This window comes from Pundamilia nyererei, unplaced genomic scaffold, assembly GCF_000239375.1.
Source record: "Pundamilia nyererei isolate P.nyererei 1_Seehausen unplaced genomic scaffold, PunNye1.0 scaffold00025, whole genome shotgun sequence".
NCBI classification, from domain to species: Eukaryota; Metazoa; Chordata; class Actinopteri; order Cichliformes; family Cichlidae; genus Pundamilia; species Pundamilia nyererei.
In genome coordinates this window covers 1,391,367-1,412,625 of record NW_005187426.1, presented here as the reverse complement: position 1 = coordinate 1,412,625, position 21,259 = coordinate 1,391,367, and the positions used below count along the sequence as shown (strand labels likewise).

The 21,259-nt window shown below is 40.8% G+C and overlaps 1 protein-coding gene across 4 annotated transcripts in view; it reads left to right on the top strand.

Moving 5' to 3' along the window:
• Nucleotides 1-18,688, top strand: part of LOC102210987 (A-kinase anchor protein 13) — a 121,852-nt gene extending 103,164 nt beyond the window's left edge. For 3 of the 4 annotated variants that reach the window (XM_013909452.1, XM_013909450.1, XM_013909451.1), the window contains 11 exons: nucleotides 873-1,054; nucleotides 1,908-1,990; nucleotides 2,105-2,293; nucleotides 5,729-5,881; nucleotides 8,547-8,620; nucleotides 9,520-9,564; nucleotides 11,461-11,511; nucleotides 11,702-11,974; nucleotides 12,940-13,122; nucleotides 13,563-13,860; nucleotides 16,537-18,688. In XM_013909452.1, the coding sequence (XP_013764906.1) occupies nucleotides 873-1,054; nucleotides 1,908-1,990; nucleotides 2,105-2,293; nucleotides 5,729-5,881; nucleotides 8,547-8,620; nucleotides 9,520-9,564; nucleotides 11,461-11,511; nucleotides 11,702-11,974; nucleotides 12,940-13,122; nucleotides 13,563-13,860; nucleotides 16,537-16,589 (1,584 nt within the window). In that variant the 3' untranslated portion in view covers nucleotides 16,590-18,688. The remainder of the gene's footprint in view (nucleotides 1-872; nucleotides 1,055-1,907; nucleotides 1,991-2,104; nucleotides 2,294-5,728; nucleotides 5,882-8,546; nucleotides 8,621-9,519; nucleotides 9,565-11,460; nucleotides 11,512-11,701; nucleotides 11,975-12,939; nucleotides 13,123-13,562; nucleotides 13,861-16,536) is intronic. The other variant, XM_005727562.2, reaches the window with a different exon arrangement.
• The last annotated feature ends 2,571 nt before the right edge of the window (nucleotides 18,689-21,259 follow it).

The window sequence follows — 21,259 nt, the reverse complement described above, 5'->3', positions numbered from 1 at the left end:
AAGAAGTGTCTGAGAAATAGCCCACATAAGTTCCTGCAGACTGACGGCTGTTGATAAAGGCTGCAGTTAGCAGTTATTGCAGTATTTTTGGTGAAAGTATCCAATTAAAGGTGACAATTTGCATTTATGTTTAGGTGACTGATGTAGGAATGCATAGTTCCCCCCTCTTCATGTTGAATGTGGAGTGTTTTTAGTGCAAACTCAATCTTTCTGTTCCACTTGTTGAGCTGCATCAACAACATTTTTTTCCCCTCTAAAATACTTGATTTGGTTTAAACTGTAGAACGTGTGCTGTGGATTTTCTTCCTATTGTTTACAATGTAGTCACACCAGGAAGACAAACACACAGGAAAAAAACTCAACCTATTCTTTAAACCTCAGACAAGTGGTTGGAGAAAAAATGTAGGGATGTGGTTACAGCTTTGGAGTTTTACTAGTTTGAAAAGAAATGATGGAGTGGTTTGTGGTGTACTAAAATGTGCTTTACAGTGTTGGCACTCTTAAGAATGCAAGGTTAGCAGAGGCTGTGAATCAGCCGACAGCCATGATAATCATAAAATTAGCCAGAATGTCAATTTGGCTTCTTCTTTTCTCTTTATTCCATATTTTTTCATTCTCCCCTTTGTGTCTGTGATCCCTATCCATCCCTTTGTCTTTGTTTCTCTTACGCTTTTCTCCTGTAATTATCCTTTTTCCTCCTCTGCTTTAGCCCACCCTTCTTCCTGCCTTTTCCATCCTCTTCCCTGATCCTCACCATTTGTTTTCCCTCCACCCCCTTTCCTCCCTCCTGGCCCTCCCCTTATCATCTCTCCTCTCTCTTTTTTTTCCTTCTCTTTTTTCATTCTCCTCCCATGTTGCCTCTCTCCCTGCAGGATCAGCGCTCCACCGTGATCTCCCTCCAGAAGCTGATTGTCAGGGAGGTCGCTAACGAAGAGCGCGGCCTCTTCCTCATCACGGCAGGCATAGAGAAGCCGGAGATGATGGAGGTCCTGGCCAACTCGAAAGATGAACGCAACACCTGGATGCAGCTCATCCAGGAAGCCATGCAGTCTATGTGAGTAGAATTCATGTCAGTGTTTTTATTTTAAAACATATGAAGACTAAATATATTAATGTACTTGACACACAATTATTTTTGCATCTTGTAATCTACATGTAAGAGCAAGCTTAGACTCCGATCTTTTCTGGTTTACCATAACCTGCAACCTCTTCCGCAGAAGAAACTCCACTGTGCTTTACATTAAGGGCTCTGTCTCTCAGAGTTCATCACCCGTCCATCTGTGATGTAAACCACGAGTTAGACCAAGCCCAGTTCTGTGGACAGAGCACTGTGCTGTCAGGAGGATTAGCACTACTCTACCTGGGGATAGGATGTACTCAGGGACAGTCTAATGCTGGTTTGGCTTCAAGGACAGCTCGCTATAAGCAGAGGATTATTTGAATGCAGCCAGTGGGAAGGAGAGAGATTAGGCACTCTGTCTCCTTCGCAGTCTGACTTCTGCCAAAACACAAATGGAGATCATGCTATTGGCAGAAATGAATTTTTCTTTTTTTTTTAAAAGGCTATGGCTTCTGTTTTTTTTTTCTCTTGAACTAAAAACACCATGTGTTCATGTGCTTCAAACTTTTGGGACACTTGTCTGTTGTCCTGTGGGACGGAAGCTAATGGTTCTTTTCATGACTCGTCTTTTTAAGAAATCTGTAAAATGTTGCAAATTAATGAAAATGTTTCGGAATACTGTTTTTAAGTTTTTAATTACCAAAACTTGAGTGAATAATTTAACTCCAGTTAATTGATTAAACACTTGTACACTGTAAGTGATGTAGATTTCTGGTTGTTTGTTGGTCTTTAATCCTGTCTAATTTATGGGATGTTGTACATCATCTTTATTTTCTTTATTGGACAGGGACAAGGATGAGGATGAAGGGATTCCCAGTGAGACAGAAGATGACAAGAGACAGCTAGAGACTAAAGCAAAGGAAATGAGAGGTGAGAGAAATCTATTAAATTTGTTTGTATGATAGCAAGCACACACACACATTTGCCTGAGATTTCTCACTGTTTGTCTTTGTGTCTTCCTGTCTGTCTGTCTCTGCTGGTCAGAACTGTTGAGGCAAAAGGATACAGAAATCATGTCTCTGCTGGAGGAGAAGGTGCGGCTTTTCAGAGGGATGTGGGAGGGCGTGAGCCCAGGCGAGGAGGCCTGTCGGCAGGTCCAACCTTTCTTCAGGTCACCCTGCAGCCTGGAGCCGCCTGGGGGGGCGTCCATCATGAAAGATGCCCTGCAGGAAGGTAAGAAAGACGGGTTTCTAAGATGTGTGCTGTGGATGCGTCATTCATTGAATATACTGAGAAATAAATTTGAATGAACGAAAAAAAACACAGTGAGAGGCTTGTATACTAACATTGTTACACATTGTTAGTATGTGGCATGTGTCATTGCTGCTTTATGAACATAAAGTACATCTTACACATGTTATCCTGTTTACGTTTTTCAATTTTATCATCTAGGCAAACTTAAAAGATTATAAGAAAGGTATGTAAAAGATTGAGTGGGTAAGTGCGATATCCTGAAGTTGTGTTTTTAAAGCCTTAAACGAAGCGTTTTCGGCTCCTCAATCAGGATACCTATGGCCTAACCATGCCCAGCCCTTCACTGTCTGTTTTACTTTAAATGATACCACAAGTTAGAAAATAAACATCAGATATAAATCAGATTGCAATTACTTGCAAACCTTCAAACCTGTCACAGTGGTTGCAGTCGGTCTGAGTCAAATTGTAATTGTGTGGAGACAAGTTGCTTCCCACCAGGCAACCTGTGATCAAAACTGATCGCATGGTGACTGAGGATGTTGTACACTGCAACTACTTGCAATGAATCTCTGACAGCAAAAACATTCAATTGAATCAATGGGCAACCACTGATTTTTTTTTTTCCTAGTTGGAAGGAGGGTTTCTTCCTATTTTTAACTCTGGTGTGACTGAGCTATTAGCATCCACTGTGGTGGGCGTCTGTACTAGACATCGGGCAGACGTGCTTGTCAGATCCCCAAATCACCTCAACTGGCTCCTTTCGATGTGGAAATGTAGCAGCTTTTCTCTGAGCCCCTTGCAAACGACTGATCTCATCAACCTGTCTCTAAGGGACAAGCCACTCTGCCTTCGAAGAAAGCTCATTATCGCTGTTTGTATCCACAGTCTTTCGGTCACTATCCAAAGACCATGACTATAGGTGAGGATAGGGAGGCAGGCGGACCATTTTTTCCCTTTTAGTTTTTGGTCTATTCTCCTTTTAGTGAGGTTTGAGTTCTTAACACCAAAGCGGTCCTAACACCGCATTTGTAAATGACACCTTGAGAATAAAACAGGGTATTATAACATCTCATTGAAGACAAAGCACTGACTCATTCATATGTATAGCTAATTTCAATTATTAAGCAAAACTTGTGCCATGACATGAGGCATAAAGCCATCTGCTAAAAAGCACCTTATTGTTTTTCATCGATTATTACATATGGACAGTTCTGTCCTCACTTTTCATAAAAAAGTTCGGATAAATTTTTTCTACCACACATTTTTGAGGCTGCAGGTGAAAAGGATACACTTTGGCAACCACATGGGAAAAAATCACTGTACAAAAACCACTGTGACTTTCAGTTCATTTTGTATGTAAAGAAAACTTGTTTATTCATTTTAATTCTTCTGATGAGAGCCTACCGTGTTATTAATCCCTAAGGAAATGATGTAATTGAGTATGTAATGAGCTCAGTAGTTGGATCCCTTCATAGCCCGAGAGAGAGATTCAAGTGTATAGCAAACATTAAAGGAGTCGGGATGCGTTTTGAGATTTTACTCCAGCGCTTGTTGGTGCTTTGGCAGTGTTGTTCATCAAATGTGTTAGAAGAAAGCGGAGAGGTGAGCTCAGAGCAATTACTGTATCCTGTGTTAAAGGTTTTGAAATATATGTATGTATAGCTTTCACTTTACTTATCATTTGCACTGCTTTATTTCAAGTGTATGGGTTTACTTTGGATTTTACATGATACAGTCTAACAACAACATGCAGGGATTTTGCAGGTGCTGCAAACTCGTGAATTTTAAGATGATGTTTTCAAGGTTTGAAAAGTGCTTGGATTTTGGATTAAGTGCTTGAAACTGTATTTGCATTACTTTAATGGGGAATTGCCGTTTGAATATTAGACAGTTTGCTTTTTAAATAATTGAAAAGAATAAATTGGAGAAAGTTTAATAACGTTTTTTTTCCATGTGTACCCTTTGAGAGATCAGTGGGTTGGAGTTTGTTATTCTAATAAGCATTAGCGTGAAAGCTGTAAATGCAAAAAAGATCAAGCAGCCAGGAGAGTTTTAGCTCCTTCCTACAGTCAAAAATGGAAGCAAATGATTGCATAACCAATAATCAATCACAGTGTTTATTTAAAGAACTTTTAAATAACATTTTAGATATAATTAATGACCAAAATTCTCATGGACATATCCATCTGATGTCTGATATCTATTAGTTGAAATCAGGTAAGACCGCAACACAAATAAAATTTCTAGGATTATCCGCTTCCTATCTTTCCATTTCCGTAGACTAATGAGCGTGCTGGTTGGAAGGCCCTCTCCTTCATCATCTTCAGCATTCCTAACAGTGAACTGAAAACTCAGCAGGCTGTGGGGCCTAAATTAAGCCACCGTGGCCTTAACAGCAGTGCAACTGCATTGTCTTAACTGTAGAGAGGTTACATGAATAGTGCCATTGTGTTCTAAGAATTGGAAGCCAAAATAATTTAAGAGAGTTTGATCTGTTTTAAGGATTTTTACCAGTAAATGTGGATTTAAGACAATTTTGGACTTTTTACGGCCCATTGATGTCCTCTTGTAGCACAGTGACATCAAGCTTTGCGTAATAATGAAGTGAAACATTAATTTTGATTATGTATGCTGGGAAATTCTTACCGTTCTTAAAATGTAGTTGAATATGACTTGAATATGACAAAATGAAGAGAAAAGCTGAACCTGTTGTTGGTGTGTGTTCTTGTCTGTGAAGGAGCCGAGTAGCTTCGGTGGTCAGAGTGTGACTTGCGTAAGGAAACAGCTCCTTATTATTATTTAGTCCCGCTGCAGGCAAAGAGTGTTCCACAAAAATCTGGAGCTGGTTAAAAATACAAAGGATTTGTTTTAAAGTTTACAGGTTTGGTAAGTTTGTGACAGTTCAAAGAAAAACAGGCTGCAGCTCTAATGGCGGTTGGATGAATGAAGGAAAACTCCTGTAATGATTATAACTTTTCAAACTAGCAGTGAAAGTTTACCTACTCTACAGCACAATGTCTTTTTCACCTCGTCCTTGTAAAGCCTGGAGCAGTAATTGTCCTTATTTGATATGTGAATTGGCAGGAGTAATGTGATTTCTCCTCCTCAGGTTATTGTGTTTTACTGAGAATCTGCCAGACAGGAAAGGTCACAGTGTTGCATCAGTACAGTGTATGCTGATAGCAATGCACACATCTTTTCAGAGTTTCTATACATTTCAAATTGCGAAGATGTTTAAACTTTTAGTGAAGCGGCTCTGTGGTGCTAATAGGTTGTCAATAGTTGCTTAGCAACAGGAGCCGGTCGCAGCCTGCCAGGATATGTGGCTGCAGAGCTGAACTGTAACACAGTTAGCTGGATAATTCACTTACTGACCTGCACGCTGATGTTTCCTTCTGTGTGTGTCCGTGACAGTGGAGACGTTACAGACACTGGTGAATGGCAGCCTGGGCGGGGCCATGGCCAGCGTCCAGGAGGGAGGAGGAGGTGGTGCGGGGCCGGTGTGTTTGCCCCGCAGGGCTGAGACCTTCGGAGGCTTCGACAGTCACCAGATGCACAGCAGTAAGAGTAAGTGTGTTGCTCTGGACATTTGTTGGTGTCTTTTTTCCTTTACTTTTTATTTTCTTCTTCTTCTTCTTTTTTTTTTTAAACATTGTGCAATCCAGTGCAGGGAAACACGCTGAACCCCCACCTGCTTGTCAAGATAACTGCACCGACTTGGTGACTGGACTGCAAATGTGTAACAACACTGCTGAAAGCCAAAGCACAGTTTTTAAAAGTGGAATATTTCATTTTTCATCTTGAAACGGGGTTTTGGTGGTCATACCCACCTCTCCCCACAATTCCCCTGTTCAGAGCAGTTAGATAAAACATTTCAGACGGAGGCTTGGACAGCAGAGCTGGAGCTTCCTGAGGGAAAGGTGGCCTGGGGCGATATCTCTGAACTGGTGGCTTGCAAGCTGATAGTGTCGAATCCATTGAACCACAAGAGCTCTAAGAGGTCCAGATCTCTACATCGCCAGCATACCTGGAAAACTACAGCCAAACAATGATATTTTTGTCTAAAGGGGATGTCTCTTAAATACTATTGCAGCCTTGATTTATTTAAATAAGCAAACATAATGAAATATAGAGACTAATGTAAGGGAATATAACAGATAGATAAATGTGTTGACTGTTAATTATATTTTAAAGTAAATGTAGACTTTACACAAGTCTCTGTAGGTGGAGAAGGAAGAAAATGTAAATAAAAGAATAGCAGTGAAACTAAAAGAATGTAAAAGAAAAAGGCAGAACATAATTCATAATAAATAATAAATCAGATGAGATGTCAGATTCAACATAAACACAACATGAATGTAGGTCAGCAGAAAATCTTTTGATTCCTTCCCGAGTTTCCGTAGAGACTATGTGAGAGCCACGTATTTTATTGACATAGCAAACCCGGCTGTAATCTTCACAGGAGTCACTTGTTGACAATATAAAACCTGTAATACTTTGGATTTTTTTTTGGTGGTGGGGGAGGGGGGGTTTTACAAAAGCTCTCCTGCAGACTGTTTGAGAGGTTGCATATCTGAATGGCCTGCTCTGCTGCACTGATCTGTCAGACTTTGCTTTTCACTGAAATGTAGTGAGAATTTCTCATTTTCCATACATCCAAAGAAATGATGGCCGCCAAGGAAGTCGACTCTGTGTCAAAAGCATGAATTATATCTACGATTCCCCCAATTTTAAGTGTCATTTCTGTTTTTTAACATCATAGAATTTCACTATCACACAAAATTGCACAGGATCTCTCTCTAATGGTAAACGAAGGACTTTTATTAACCTTGTCGAAAACGACAGGGTGCAGAGAAAAAGTGTTTCCTTGCAGGGAGGGGTTGATCAGCTTGAGGACTTGGTTGATATTAATATTAGTCATTATATCACCTCACATTATTTCAGTATGAACACCAAACAAATTCTTAATTTGTACACCACGTCTACCAACTCTGTTTAAGTTACAAATCTACACACTGCTTTTTTCCTTTGATAAAAGCTAAAGCTGGGGTGTTCATTTAGCTAATTTTGTTCCTCTTCTGGGGCCTGATTAGAAGCCGGAAGGAAAATTGGTCAAAATGCAGACTGCATAAGTTAATAGACTTTCAGCATCACAGCTCTGTCATTAAGATGTGGAGATTTGACTATAATTGCAGTGTATTTATTTAATGAAATCCATGTGTCATTTAGATGCCATTGTTTTTCAGCTGCAGCCCTGGTGGTGTTAAATGACAAATGTGGGAAAAACAACCCAGCAAAACTACAAAATTGGTAAAAATGGATCTGAAGAGGTTGATTTTTCCAACCTGTAGTTACTCACTAAGTCTCCATCCTGCTTCATAAAACACGAATTTTGCTTTTCAGTTACATATTTGTGCTCATATTCGCCACCAAAACTTTTCACCAAGAAGAAAGAGTTTGCATTTAATCACCCACATTCTGATAAGTAACCATAATTCAGGCTGGGCCATTGTAATCAAGAGGTTGTTATTTCCATCTGCAGTAGTTTAGATTTGGCGGTTTGGCTCTGTTCTGGGACGTTCCCGCTCTTCCGTGTGCACATATGTGGAAGGAAAGGCAACATGAGCTGCCATAACAGAACAGCCATTAATGACAGACATTGTCACCGATGAAGTTTTAGCATTAAAAGAGGATCTGGGGTGGTGGTAGGGGTTGCAAAGCAGCCTGCAGATGCGCCACAGCTGTGGAGAGGCTAAAGGTCCTGGCATGATTTGGTGCTGGTAGTCTGTAGCTGCTGTCACCAGGAGGCAATGTCAAAAATATGTGGATTACCTGGCATGCTTCATATAAGTCTGTGCTCTCACTGATACTTCAAAGAACTTAAACTGTTCATTGACATGACATCTGACCACTGCAGTGTTTCGGATCTTTTTCTGTGTGTTTTCTTTCTTTGTGGTGAACTTGTGATCTGCAGTGCTTTCCTTTCCTGTTCACCCTAGCTGTTTTTGGTTTAGTTTTTCCCCCAGCATTTGACTTTGACTGAGCAGAGCAGCTTACTGTTGTTGGGTTTGTTTGGGGTTTTTTTTGTTTTTTTGAGGACATAGCCTGTTGTTTTGGTTGAATTCCAGTCACATTTGTCTTTTTTCATACTCTAGCTCTTACAGTTCTCCTTTTGTCTTGCAGCACTCTTCTTGATCACATCTTTTTTTCCTGTGGTTTCTCTTTATATCAGGTGGAGACAGAGATGAGAGTGAGGATATGGCGGGAGACCTGCGCAGGACTGAGTCCGACAGCGTTTTAAAGAAGGTCTGCATCCCAGCAGCCAGTTATTCTCCTTGACTCTGAAGCCAATGTGCCCCTACACGTCACAGAGAACCTGAGGGCACGTGTGGGGGTGCATTTGTCCTCCAACACTAACAATACCATTAAGATGAATTTAACTGCTTCTCTCCCTCCAATGAATTAGCCTCTTGACTCTTCCTCCCAGGTCCCGTTGCTAATGGCGACCATCAGTTGTGTAGGATTCAATAGATGATGGAAATGAATGGAGTGCCTTTAGGTGCTGCTATTGTAGCTCTGCACTGGATGCCAGCCTTTGTAGTCATTTATACTGCATATACCAGCAGCTGGACTGCACATTATTGTGTCTTGAATCTTTTAGCAGAGACAGGCTACAGTAAACGTAATGTGCTGTTTAATAAAGAAAAAGGAGCCAGCTATTCACCAGGCCATTCCTTGTAAATGCTGCTCTCTGAAAACAGAAGAGAAGCATTTAATTTATCTTAACATTTCACCCCAGGCATGGTGCCAAAGTTCAAAGAGAGTTCAGCAGTAAAAGGACGGTGTTCAGAAGTCCGAGTCATCATTAAAAAATACAATGCAGAGTTAATTCCAGCCTTCCATCTTCTATTGTATTCACGTTGGTCTGTGCCGTTCTTTTGTAAACTGAAAATACCTTTTTAGAACCGTTCGTCTCGTCCCCATTTAAAATAAAGCGGCACGACACTAAATCCGTCATACATAATCATAGCCAGATACAATTAGACTTCACAGCACACCCACATGTGCAACTTTAATCACATTTGCTCAGTGATATATACAGTATACAGGCCCACATACGCATACTGTACACAAGAGCAGATGTTTGCATGCGAGTATATTATTGTGTTTTAGCTTACTCAGTGTGTCTTAATGTTTGTGTGCAGGGAGGAAACGCCAACCTGCTGCAGCTGCTGAAGAGGAACAGTGAGGTAACACTGACTTCCTGTGTCTAATTCAGTTCAAGTCGCTGTTTACATAGAAACTGCCAAAACCCTGTGTCAACGGCATTGTTACCGGCATTAATCAGCGTGTTGTCTCAAACAGCAGTAAAGCTCAAGTTCAGCCAGAATGCGTCGGCCCAGTTTGAAATCTGAAAGTCTTCCACAAACCTTTAACCACAGCACTGATCATGACTCAGAACTGTGATAGACTGTTTCCTCCTTTTGGTTTTGATCGACTCGTTTAATTATTATTATTTACTTGTTGAGGTTGATTTGCCGCTAACAGCTTTCCTTTTGCCACCTATCAAACACTTTTATACTCCATCAATAACAACATATAAATTTTTTTAGAAATTCAAATTTGAAATTGTTTTTACTTAATCTAAACGACCCTGCTGCCCACATTTAGGGATTTACTGCTGTTTCTGTAAAAAGCTCTGCTAAGTAATAAATAACAAAATAGCTCAAAGTGAAAGTGAGCTTGTGCCAAGCAAAGTAAGCTGTCATTTAATAAAAGTAGGAAGAGTTTTAAGTGAAAATTGTTATTAAAATGCACAATAATCAGAAGCGGCTCATGCAGCGTAGCGCTGTAAAATAACAGGAAGAAATAAGGCTTAACTAATAAATATGATATTTTTGCAGCATCAAAGAGCAGTAAGCAGTTAATACAAGACTAAAAGTCTAAAACCATGTTAGTGGGTCGGTGAAGTTGTTTGCGTTTCATGTTGCTAACGCTGCACGCGATATAAAACCATAAATGGTGCAGAGCTTAGGCTACATGACTTTTGCAGCTTTGGGAGCATTTTCAACTGTAGGAACAACAGGAAATCAGAACATTTGATCAGGAAGAGATACATCGTTGGAAATCTGTGCAAAAATCACTGTGAATAATTTCTAAGCTGATATCCAGCCCTGAGCTGTTTTGCAAAATGGCAAAATGGGTATTTAGAACCTTTTATTTGAATAAGTCATAAACTTATTTATGTATAATAAAACATTAACCATAAAAATATTCCCAAAGTAGTTCTAATTATTTTATTTCTTCAATTGTTCTTCCTAAAAGTATTTTATTTAAAAAGTAAAATTACTCCTCCTTAGTCAGAATAGCCAGTCTTTAGCAAAGAAAAACAAGGGTTAGAATAAGTCCAAGGGGGAAACGAGTTAAGGAGGCTTTCCATGGCCTCCCTTTGTACATGCCTCTGTCTGCAGATATGGGTCCTATTCTGGTGTATTGATGCCTTTGGCTCCTTGTCATATTCGTTGAGCTATTCCTGAACATTTTTTTGCAGTGAAGCAGGGAACATTTTCCTGGTAGTTTGTGTGCTTTTGATAATATGAGTGTGCTTAGTCAGTCATGATGTGTAGGTCAGTGAATTAAAGTAGCATTTACAATAATGCAAGACTTAACGATTCAAAGAAGATCAACGTTTGTAACTTCATCTGTCAGCGGTTTTATTATCGTGGCTGCAAAGTGTGATTTTTAAAGCAATACTTGGTTTGTGGAGCTATAAACAACTTTAAGTTTAGTAAAATCAGTTTTTTATTATTATATTAAAATATTCTGTGTGACACCACAACATTTCCTCCAGACGTGTCACTTTATGAAAGCTGTTTTGTTTAGTTCGCAGTAACGTGGTTACTGTGCTAATATCTGAGCGCAGGAAAGGTCAGATCTCTGTAAAGTTAAATCAGCATATTGTTATAAATTGATATTGTATAAAACACCGCTACCAATAATGGTGAGTTTTAACATGTCAAGTGGAGCAGTAAGTAAGGCAACATCAAAGAGCTTTGTCCTTGCAGCTGAAGTGGATTTTTCTCCTGGATAACAAGAACACAGCCGGAGGTTTGAGGTTATACTCACTGCTCTCTCTTTTTCAACAGCAGGTCCTCCACAGTGTCTCCAACCTGCATCTTCTGCTAAGCACTCTGCAGGTATGATGGTTTCTAAGCATGACAATACATCCAGCGCTCCAGATCAGAACTGACATGATGCAAGTCTGTGAAGCTTTCCAATGAAAAGAACAGAAAAAAGACCTCCATCCACACAGAGCCAGTGCAGAATACCCCACAATCCACAGGATGGGTATGTCTAACCTAATCTCTGTGGCTCTGTCTAACACAGGCAGTGGTAGTCCAGCAGGACAGTTTCATAGAGGACCAGCGGCAGGCCCTGAGTGAGCGCTCGTCCTCTTGCACATCGTTATCACGACCGTCCTCCCGGCCCAGCTCGCTGATCGAACAGGAGAAGCAGCGCAGCCTGGAGAAGCAGCGGCAGGAGTTGGCATCCCTGCAGAGACAACAGGCAGCTCATGCTGAGGAGAAGAGGAGAAGAGAGAAGGAGTGGGAGCTCAGGGAAAAGCAGCTCGCTGAGAGGGAGGCACAGGTGCACGCACAGGTAACTATGCATCATCTTCCACTAGCCCTGTTTATTATTAATAGTTTCAGGGCAGCTATAATTCTGACAGTAACCCCCCAGGATGGTTTCATGCTGCAGTGTTTCACCTCATGCAGTGTTTTATCTGATAAATTACAATGCGTACTTGTGCAGGGCATTAAAGTCTTCTGTGGTGCTTTAAAGAGATGGTACACTGCCTTCAAATATAGCTTTCACTGGCAAGCTTGAAACGCTGAAAGAAAAGTTGCAGGGTCAAATTTCATCTGACAAGGCTGCAAAGGCGTGGTAGTAGCTTCACCTCCACGGCTGGCTGAAACGTCGCACTAACTAAAGGCTGAACAACATGCAGTAAACATTCTCTCTGTTTGTGAATTAGGGCAGCTGTGGCTCAGGAGGTAAAGCAAACCATCTAGTAGGTTGGTGGTTTGATTTCTGGTAGTGACTGCACCTTGGATGATATGAGCAGTATATCCTTGCATCTGTCGAGTGGGTCATTGTTTGTTTAAATGAATTTCACACTCATTATCACCAGCGCGTGTGATTCCCTGCAGTGTGTCCCCAAAGTTTGAATACTTAAACGATAATAAGTTGATTGTGGGCTGAAATCAACAAGTTAAATGCAGTTGTGACCAGCTTCATAATGCACAGCAAGCAGCAGCACCTGTGGAGTTATGAAGTTGATTTAATATATGAGGAGACAATAAATTATTCAGTCAGCATTGGTAAAGTCTAGACTTCAGGTTTTTTTTTTCCAGCTTATTTTTTCCTGATGGGGAAACGTGCATTAAGGAGAGGTTGAGACACTGAATGTGATCTCAATATTAAATCAGGCAGTCATTAGCTTTTATTCATTCAGGCTCAGTTATTGCAGGTTTCCACTAAAGGAAAGGAGCTGAAAACATACGATGTGACGCCTCACGTGTCTGTCAGTTCAATAAATCAATCTACACTTGTATCAACCGCTGCAGGAGGAGGAAATCCTGAAGCGGCAGAAGGACCTGGAGGAGGAGAAGCAGGAGCTGCAGAACAAGAAGGAGGAGTACCAGAAGGACCTGGAGAGACTGAGAGATGCCCAGAGGAAGCTGGAGAGGGACAGGGAGGCTATGCAGCGGCACCTCAACAAGATGGAGGACCTGCGTCTAGCTGAGGTGAGCAGGGACACTCTGAAAATCATAATAATGATAACACGATCTGCTGATCCCTGCAGGGAAACCGCCTCTTCTGTCGCCCCTCAGCTGCAGGGGAACACGGTGTGAGCCTGGAGGGATTCATTTTTTGCGCTCAATGACACTCCAGCCTGGTTGATGTTTATGGATGCTTACAGCAGAGGCTTGAACTTGGGTCCTCTTAAAAGTGGATTTAAAAAAGCTCTTGGCCACATTTTAACTGGCGAGCGTCGCTGCAACGCAAACCAAACAGCACTGTTATGTTTCTCCAAAAAATCTAAATATGATCATTTTCCAAAACTGAGCTCTTCTAGAAACAGTCGTGCTCATCATTTAGCAAAAAGCCTTTCATGCATATTCACATACAGATGTAGACCGCAGCTGTTCATCTTCCTAAGCGCCTCTTGTTCCTTCCTTTCCAGAGGACTCCCTCTACAACGTCTGATGAGTTCGCTGGCAGCTCCCAGTCTCTGGAGCTGGACCCGCTGGAGTTCTCCTCCTCCTCTTCCTCCTCTCTGCCGAGGCTGCAGCCCCAGCGGTCCAAGCCCAAAGGGAAAGGCCTCAATCCCTTTACCTCATCCTCCACGAACCTCAAGGGCAGCGAAGGCAACAACCAGATCTCAAAGAGCCTCCTGCAGCTAGCCAAGAACAAGGGCAAAGATGGGAAGGAGAAGGAGAAGAAGAAGAAAAAGGCCAAAGGGGGGAGCGCACAGTCAGCAGGTATAAGATGATAAACTGGCTGGATCGAGTCGAATAGTTCAGTGTTTCACAGTGAGTCAGCAGGTTGGAGTGGAGTGCTTTTTGTCAAGGATGTACTGTGTTTAGTTATTATTGAAAAGGAGACATTATTGGTAGACATGTGGATGGATGGATAATGGAAGAAGAAGGAAGGATATGTCAGGTCTACAGCTGAGTGCAAAGTTTCAAGGTAGTTTTTTTTTCCCTGCCACAGTGCATCATCTGTCACGACCAGCCAAAAAAATTAGTGTTCTTTATGACTAACGTAGAAAAAAATAATTATTTTTTTTGACCTTATAAAGTTTTTCAGATATTCTTTTAGTTTCTGCTAAACTGCAGCACTTCAGAGAAACCACCACGGAAATGATTGGAGACAAAATCCAAACTGTTTATTCTGTTTAAATGTATGCTCTTAAGTATCTAGTCTGAAGCCAAGTCGGAGTTAGACGTATGAAAGGAGAATGTTTCAAAGTTTTACCTTTTTTCTGGTGCAAAATTCAATCTTTGTGTTACTATCCCACCACGACAGCTCAGTTTGATGACACTGCCTCAGGAAACAGAATGAAATGTAAACTAAAAAGAAGATATTTTAGGAGAGAGCCGCTTGAGTTGATATATGCACCTGGCTAACGTTGGAATATACATTACAAACACGAAGACTAGATTTTATCTTTTGTTTTCCCCTATTGGAAGAACATGAAGAGGGAGTTGCCTGTTTTCCTACTGCCCAGTTTACATGCATGATGGTGTTTCTAGTCTAACTGCATTAGAAGTACAAACAGAATAAAAAGGCTCCATATAAATACCTCAGCCAGAAAGAAACGGGTCCAGAATTCTTTACATTTGCATTGGATTCAGAGTGGAGGAATATTCCGTTTCCTAATCCAATTAAAGAAAATTTGAGCATTTTTCCTGCACATATGCGATGTTGATGTACATATGCGGTGACGTATGCTTCTGCTCTTTGTAGAAATGTCTGCTTCTGATCTGAACAGCTCCTTTTTGAATTTTTTAAAATGCAAATGCTTAATGAATAAATAACACTTAAAAAGAAAATCCACCTTTAGAGAGCTGATCAGTGATTAGAAATGCATTGTGCATCCCTGCATGTAAACACTATATTGCACCATATTAAACCACTTTCTGTGTCAGCTGTTGGCCTGATATGTTCTGTCACAATGAAATTGATCAGAATGATCTGAAGCCAATCTTGTTTTAAAGCAGACTTGAAAAAACTGTGAGCTCAGTGAGAAGCAGACATGTAATTTTGGTCACATGCTCAGATCTGCTCAGGCTGTCACGAGGTCTCACATGGAGCTTAAATTTGTTACAATATTAAATTAGTCACAAAAGTAAATTATTCAACTGTCCTACATTTTTAGGGGGATCTTGAACACTGTTAGAAGTGAGCTTATGTCTGACACAGAAGAACTACACTTGTTATAAAACACATGAACTACATGTAGATGTGAACTGATGGTTCTGAAATGAGCAGTGAGCCAGCATAAGGCCACACAGTTGGGACTCCCTGTTGGTAACAACATATCTTTAGGAGTTTATTTTGTGTTTGCATTAAAGTGCCCAAAGGGGAATGCTAATATCCTACCCAGCTGTGACTGCAGCAGTGTGTTTGCTGTGTGTTGTGGGTCTCTTGATGGCAGCAGAGTTCAAAAGGAGATACTATAGTGTTGAATTTAGACTATGCAGTTAACCCATACTGGCCAGCTTCATTATACAATTCCACCAGTAACAGTTTTCAGTACGTGTTACTAAGAGCTTAAACAGAAGCTACGGTGTCATTGATGACAACCACCACCCTTGAGTAATGAATCGTTTATGTTTAAATTAGCAGCAAATAAACATCAGTGACAAAAAGGGTGTCCACTAAACCATTTCAGATCTTCTTTGGGTGTAATTCCATTTCAGCGTCACCATTTTCTCTTGCATTTTCCCCACTATCATTTCCTGGATGGCTCAGAAAGATTAGAGGAAATGCTATAGAATTTTGAACATTTTCACTTGTGTTACTTCCATAACAGCTTAGAGGCATAAAGGCTTAATAAAGCCTGGACTTTATTCTTGGTCTTTTTCTCTGTGTTCAGTTCCAACACAAATTTGCCAGTTGCTGCTTCTGGGCTAATCACTGTAAATGTAAAGGCTGCTGGTGCTGGACAGTACTCACCCTGAGGCACACAGGCACACCCTGTGTTGCAGGAACTCTGACCTCCCGGGTTCATGCAGTGTGGACACTATTCAGACAAGTGTTCTTGCAGCAGTGATACGGGCAACTCTGAATTATTTGGAGCTCATATTTCAATTTCTGTGCAAAATTTGGTGACACTATGTTACAAAAGCCTTATAACTCAGATTCTCTCGTAGACTGTGGTCTCTCTTTTGGCCTCCAGCAATGGAAAATGGAGGACAAGCCTATTGCCCTTGAAGAAAAACAAGCTGGGAGTTTCTGCAAATATGTTGCTGTTACTAAATTTCAGCCATGAGTTGCATTTTGGAAGCATTTAGTTCTCGTTTTGGCATTTAGAGAATATTTGTGGGTTGCAAAATCCTGATGTGCATAAGGTGAAACGTCACCGGCAACTGATCAGAAATCAAAATCCTGTGTTTTCGGGGTGATGCTGACTCCTGTTCTCCTCTTCACAGACTCCCAGCCCCTTCCAGAGCCGCCTCTGGATGGAGAGATTTTTTTCTGCTGAGACAAGTGGCTCTCCTCCTCCTCCTCCTCCTCATCATTACCATGAACCCATCAAACCACTCTGACGGTGGAATGTGCTGCCAAGTAGTAACACATTCACCTGCGCACACAGGCTTTTTGAATCACCTTGAAAAGGCTTTTAGTTAATTTTCCATGTCATAACATAGAGCTGTTTAACATTACATGGAAGAAGATACATTTTAAAATCAAATACCACAGCTTTTAGTTTGTTGGGAATTAGGATATATTAGGCTCTGCTGTGGTGTGCGTTTAGGATTCAGTTCAGTAGCTAAAGTGGGAAGGATGGACTGGCTGTGCACTTTTTCGTTATTCTATGTCCAAAATTCATCTTTTCCTTTTCCAAATAAATGGTTCGAATTTCTTCATTTTGAAAAATCAGACATCTGTGACAGCTCAGTATCACGCTGAAAGCGTTTCACAGCGAATTGCCTTTCAGGCTCTTCCAAGTCTGTCAGGGGCTCGTGTGTTACGGCTGCCTTTTTTCCTAGAGCCCCGCACCAGCAGGCTGTGATGTTAATTTACAGAAGCAGGGCCTTTTCCATGCGACTTTAACCACACGTTCAAGGACACAGACAAATCCAAATGCCACTGTGAATGTCAGCGAGCTCCCTGTGGCACTGGAAACTCCTCACACCTAATCATATTCATTGACAGCTAATTGATGACTGAACCCACGGGGGGGGGGAACTTACGGGTCCTAGCAACATTTCTTAATCAGAGAGAGTCCAAAGCCGTTTCAGTGCTTCAGTCGCAGTGAATCATAGCCTGACGTTCGCGTCGAGTGTTCAAAAAGCAGATGCGATTAGATCCGCCGAGTCTGTCCCCAGTTTGCAAGCAAAAGGGAATTGGCTAACTTGTGTAATCCTTAATGATGACTTCATGCCATCAATCATGTTCCTTAATGAGGTTTTAATTTATTTGAATTATGGCTATCTCCAATTTGGAGTGAAGCTCTTCAGATGTGTATTTTCTTAGACGCTCAGTAATGAAAGGATTGAGAGTTATCTCTCTCTGTCTAATGGCTCAATTCATATCCTTTAGTGTGTTTTAGAGTCTTGGATGGATATTGGCTCGATTGTCGTTTCATCTGCCTGTCAATGGGCTTTTATGCAGGCCTCATCTTTCATCTGAACGCCGACAAGCAGGGCTTTCCTTCGTTTTTTTAATTGCATGTAACTCTTCAGGTAGCATACTAATGGTTTCTGTGTGTTAAAGAGATCAACTCTCTCTTTCGCCTCCTTTCAGTTCCCATAATAGATTCTGCAGATGCACACAGCTGCTGGTCGTAGGAACGGAGGCCGTTAATTTACGGACAAAGCAATCGCTTAGAGGGAATGAGAGTGGACATTAGCTACAAATATGTTCTGTTGTTGTTTCGTGACTAAACCGACTCAGCAGGTAGCTCGTGAGTCTCTGATCATTTCAGATTAGTCAGCACTCATCAGTGTTTTTGAGCACTTTGTCCTAAAAATGTTAACACGTTTATTTTTAATCAGTGTGAGATACGAGGAAATATGATTTCTTTTTTTTTAATCAAGGGCAAAATGATCCAAAGACGGTTAAAGTGTTTAAGTGGATTAAATAAGGGGCTGTGAGCTTTTATGGAGTTTTTCAAAGATGACCCGTCTTAATATTTAAGACCTGCGAAGCTCACGCTGTGGGCAGGACTACCTGCGGGACAGGTAGGAAGGACAAAGAGACGTTTAAAAAGGATCCTCTTCCCATGAAAGGCAGAGCAGCATTGCCGAACTGTTTCCTTGCTGCCTCTTTTTCTCACGTTTAAGTGCTTGTTTGTTAACTCGCTGTCTTGTGTTGAGGATTTGACTTCACATCCAGGCTGGTTTATTATAGTGTGTCTTGTAAGAGGCTTATGCGGCCTGCCAATTAGTTGCTTCATGTCTTTTGTTTATGGCTTTGGTGTAATCCTGTCAAAGAAACGGAGAGGGGTAGACTTTTGGTGTTGCTTTAAGGTGTGTTTTGACCACTAGGGAGCACTGCACCTATAACTAAATAATTTCCCTCCCTCACACAACAGCAACAACCAGAAAGTATGAAACTGTTTAGTTTTTTGTTTTGTTTTTTTCCCCCTGCGACTCCTGCTGTGAGAAATTGATGTATTTTTTTCTCAGCAGGTCAGAGATAATGTGATGAGCGTGGGCTCTCACACTCTGCGACATTTTTCCCCACGGCATTTGTAATTGACTGCAGAAACAAATAAGTTGTCAGAGATTGTAATTGGTTATTCAGTGTAACCAGTCAGCAGCAGCTTTAATGTGGGGGGAATAAAAAGGTTGGAGGAAGCGACTGGGCAGAACCACAGACCTCTGTAAGGGACAATCAGCAGACACAAGTCGGGAAAATGAACTCCCTCACCAGTGATGATGATAAGCCTGTCTGAGAGACGAGTGTGTCCATTAGGTGAACCCTGCGTAGCCTTAAATCTTAATGATAAAATGCACTAGAGTAGAACCCAGCGTCTTCTCAGGAGAGAGGAGAGCTTTTATACCTCTGCTTTGAAAGGAAGGACATGTTTGTACTATTCAACTGGTACACAGTTGTTTCGTTCTCAGCAATGTAAAAAAAAAAAAGAAGAAAAAAAAGGGCAAATGTGTAAATATGATTTATGTATAATACAAATTACTTGTAAAAAATAATTGACTTGTGATTTATTGAAGCATTTTGTAAGAATGTTTTATTTATGTTTTATTCTCACCAACAAGGTGATAAACAATGTAAAGGTGTATTTCTCTCATAATAAAAAAATACCACAATTGACATCCTGAGTGTTTGTGGGTTATTTTTTTTTACAGCTATTCTTCTTTTGTTCTGTCTTGGTCAAGCTTCAGTTTGTATACACTGTAACCAACATGAAAGAATTGTGACAAAATAGGATGTCTGCTAATCAACCAATAGGAATGTAATGTACAGCCAGTGTTGGGGAGTAACGGAATACATGTACCGCATTACGTATTTAAAAGACAAAATATGAGTAACTGTATTCCGTTACAGTTACTGTTTAAAAGGGTGGTATTCAGAGTACACCCTGAATAACGACTCCTTTCTCACTCTAGCGATGGACATCGTTTACAGATGATCTCATCTTTTATTCACTATGACCTGAAACTACTGATTGAGGACAAAATCATCAGAAACTTGGTTACAGAGGTCACAAGAGTGAGGAGGTCTGGTTTTCTGTTTTACTATTACAAGTGTTTTTGAAACCAGGAGACCCAGAGACTACACCCATCTTGTATACTGTTTCTCCTGGTTTCTGTACTTAAAAAATAAATAAATAAATCAAACTAGATGTAGCAAAGAAGAAAAATCTAGTTCAATTTTGGCAGCAGATACTTGCTTGTATATTTGTCCTCCAGCTGTTGTTGTGATCGAACCATGGGGAATGCAGAGAAGTAACAGTGGTGCATCTTTGCCTTCATTCTGCAGATTCTACAAGAGGCTGCAAGAAAAAGAAAACAAGTTTATGCGTGTCACATAGCGTGACTTGTAGTGAACTTACAAGACTGCTGATGTTACAGTTCGAGCCCAATGGAAACAGATGGTTTGAACAGCAGAATGGTGGGGCGTCTGAGAGGACCATATCAAGGTCCTCCCTTTTTGACTTCATACAGAACGAAGACTTGTAGTTTAAAAAAAAATGTCCAACTTTCTGAAAGTTCTCAGCTTTTTGTAAAAAGAAAAAGAAAAAAGACATCACTGCAGTTCTTGAGAGAACAGTATGTTTTTGTGCCTTCAGGGGGAAGATTTTCAAATTAGTTTCTGCCCCAATAACTTATTAGATTTGCTGACTTATTTGTCCTCAACATTTTTTCTAATTATTATTTTACCAACGAACGATACTCACAGAATTTAAAATGCACCACTTTCATCATTTAGCAGGATTTCCAAGAGTAAATTAATTTGATTTAACAGAACATTATATTGTTAAGTGTAATACACGCCTTCGGAGTGGGAGTCGCAAGTTCGTATCCAGTAAGGGTCCTAGGCTAGACACATGCTAACCAAGCCTACTGGAATTGGATTATGGAATGGAATTTTCGATACCCAACATTCACAAACAACAACAACAACAACTGGGATCTTGTTGTTGTTGTTGTTGATAACTGATCTCACAGCTAGAGACTGACGACACATGCTACGGCAAGGAGGAGCCGGACGACAGGTCAGGGGGACGATATCATCACCCCCACCTGAGTTTGGGTACCAAGTGTGATGAAGAAAGGTTTGAAAAATTAAGTTGTTTCAAAGTACAGTGCTCAGGTTTCGACTCACTGCTTTCTCAAACTCCAGTCTCTGTTGCAACACACCTGAATAAAATTAGTAAGTCATTAGCAAGACTCTGTAGAACTGAGTTGACAATTTGATTCATGTTACAGCAGCTCATAAGTGAATGAACACGATGCAATAAAAGTACTTTTAGAACAAAATTTTTCCAAACACATTTTACGTGAGTAGGGTTAGGGGTTGCCACTTCAGCAGGCAGTCAAGTTCTATACTCTTGCTACTAATTTTATGCGGGTATGTTGGCACAGGGACACATGGAAAAGTTTCAGGACACCGGCCCTCAAGTACTGGAGTTTGACACCCCTGTTCTAAATCAAACTACATTAAACGATGTTGTAAAAGCAAAAA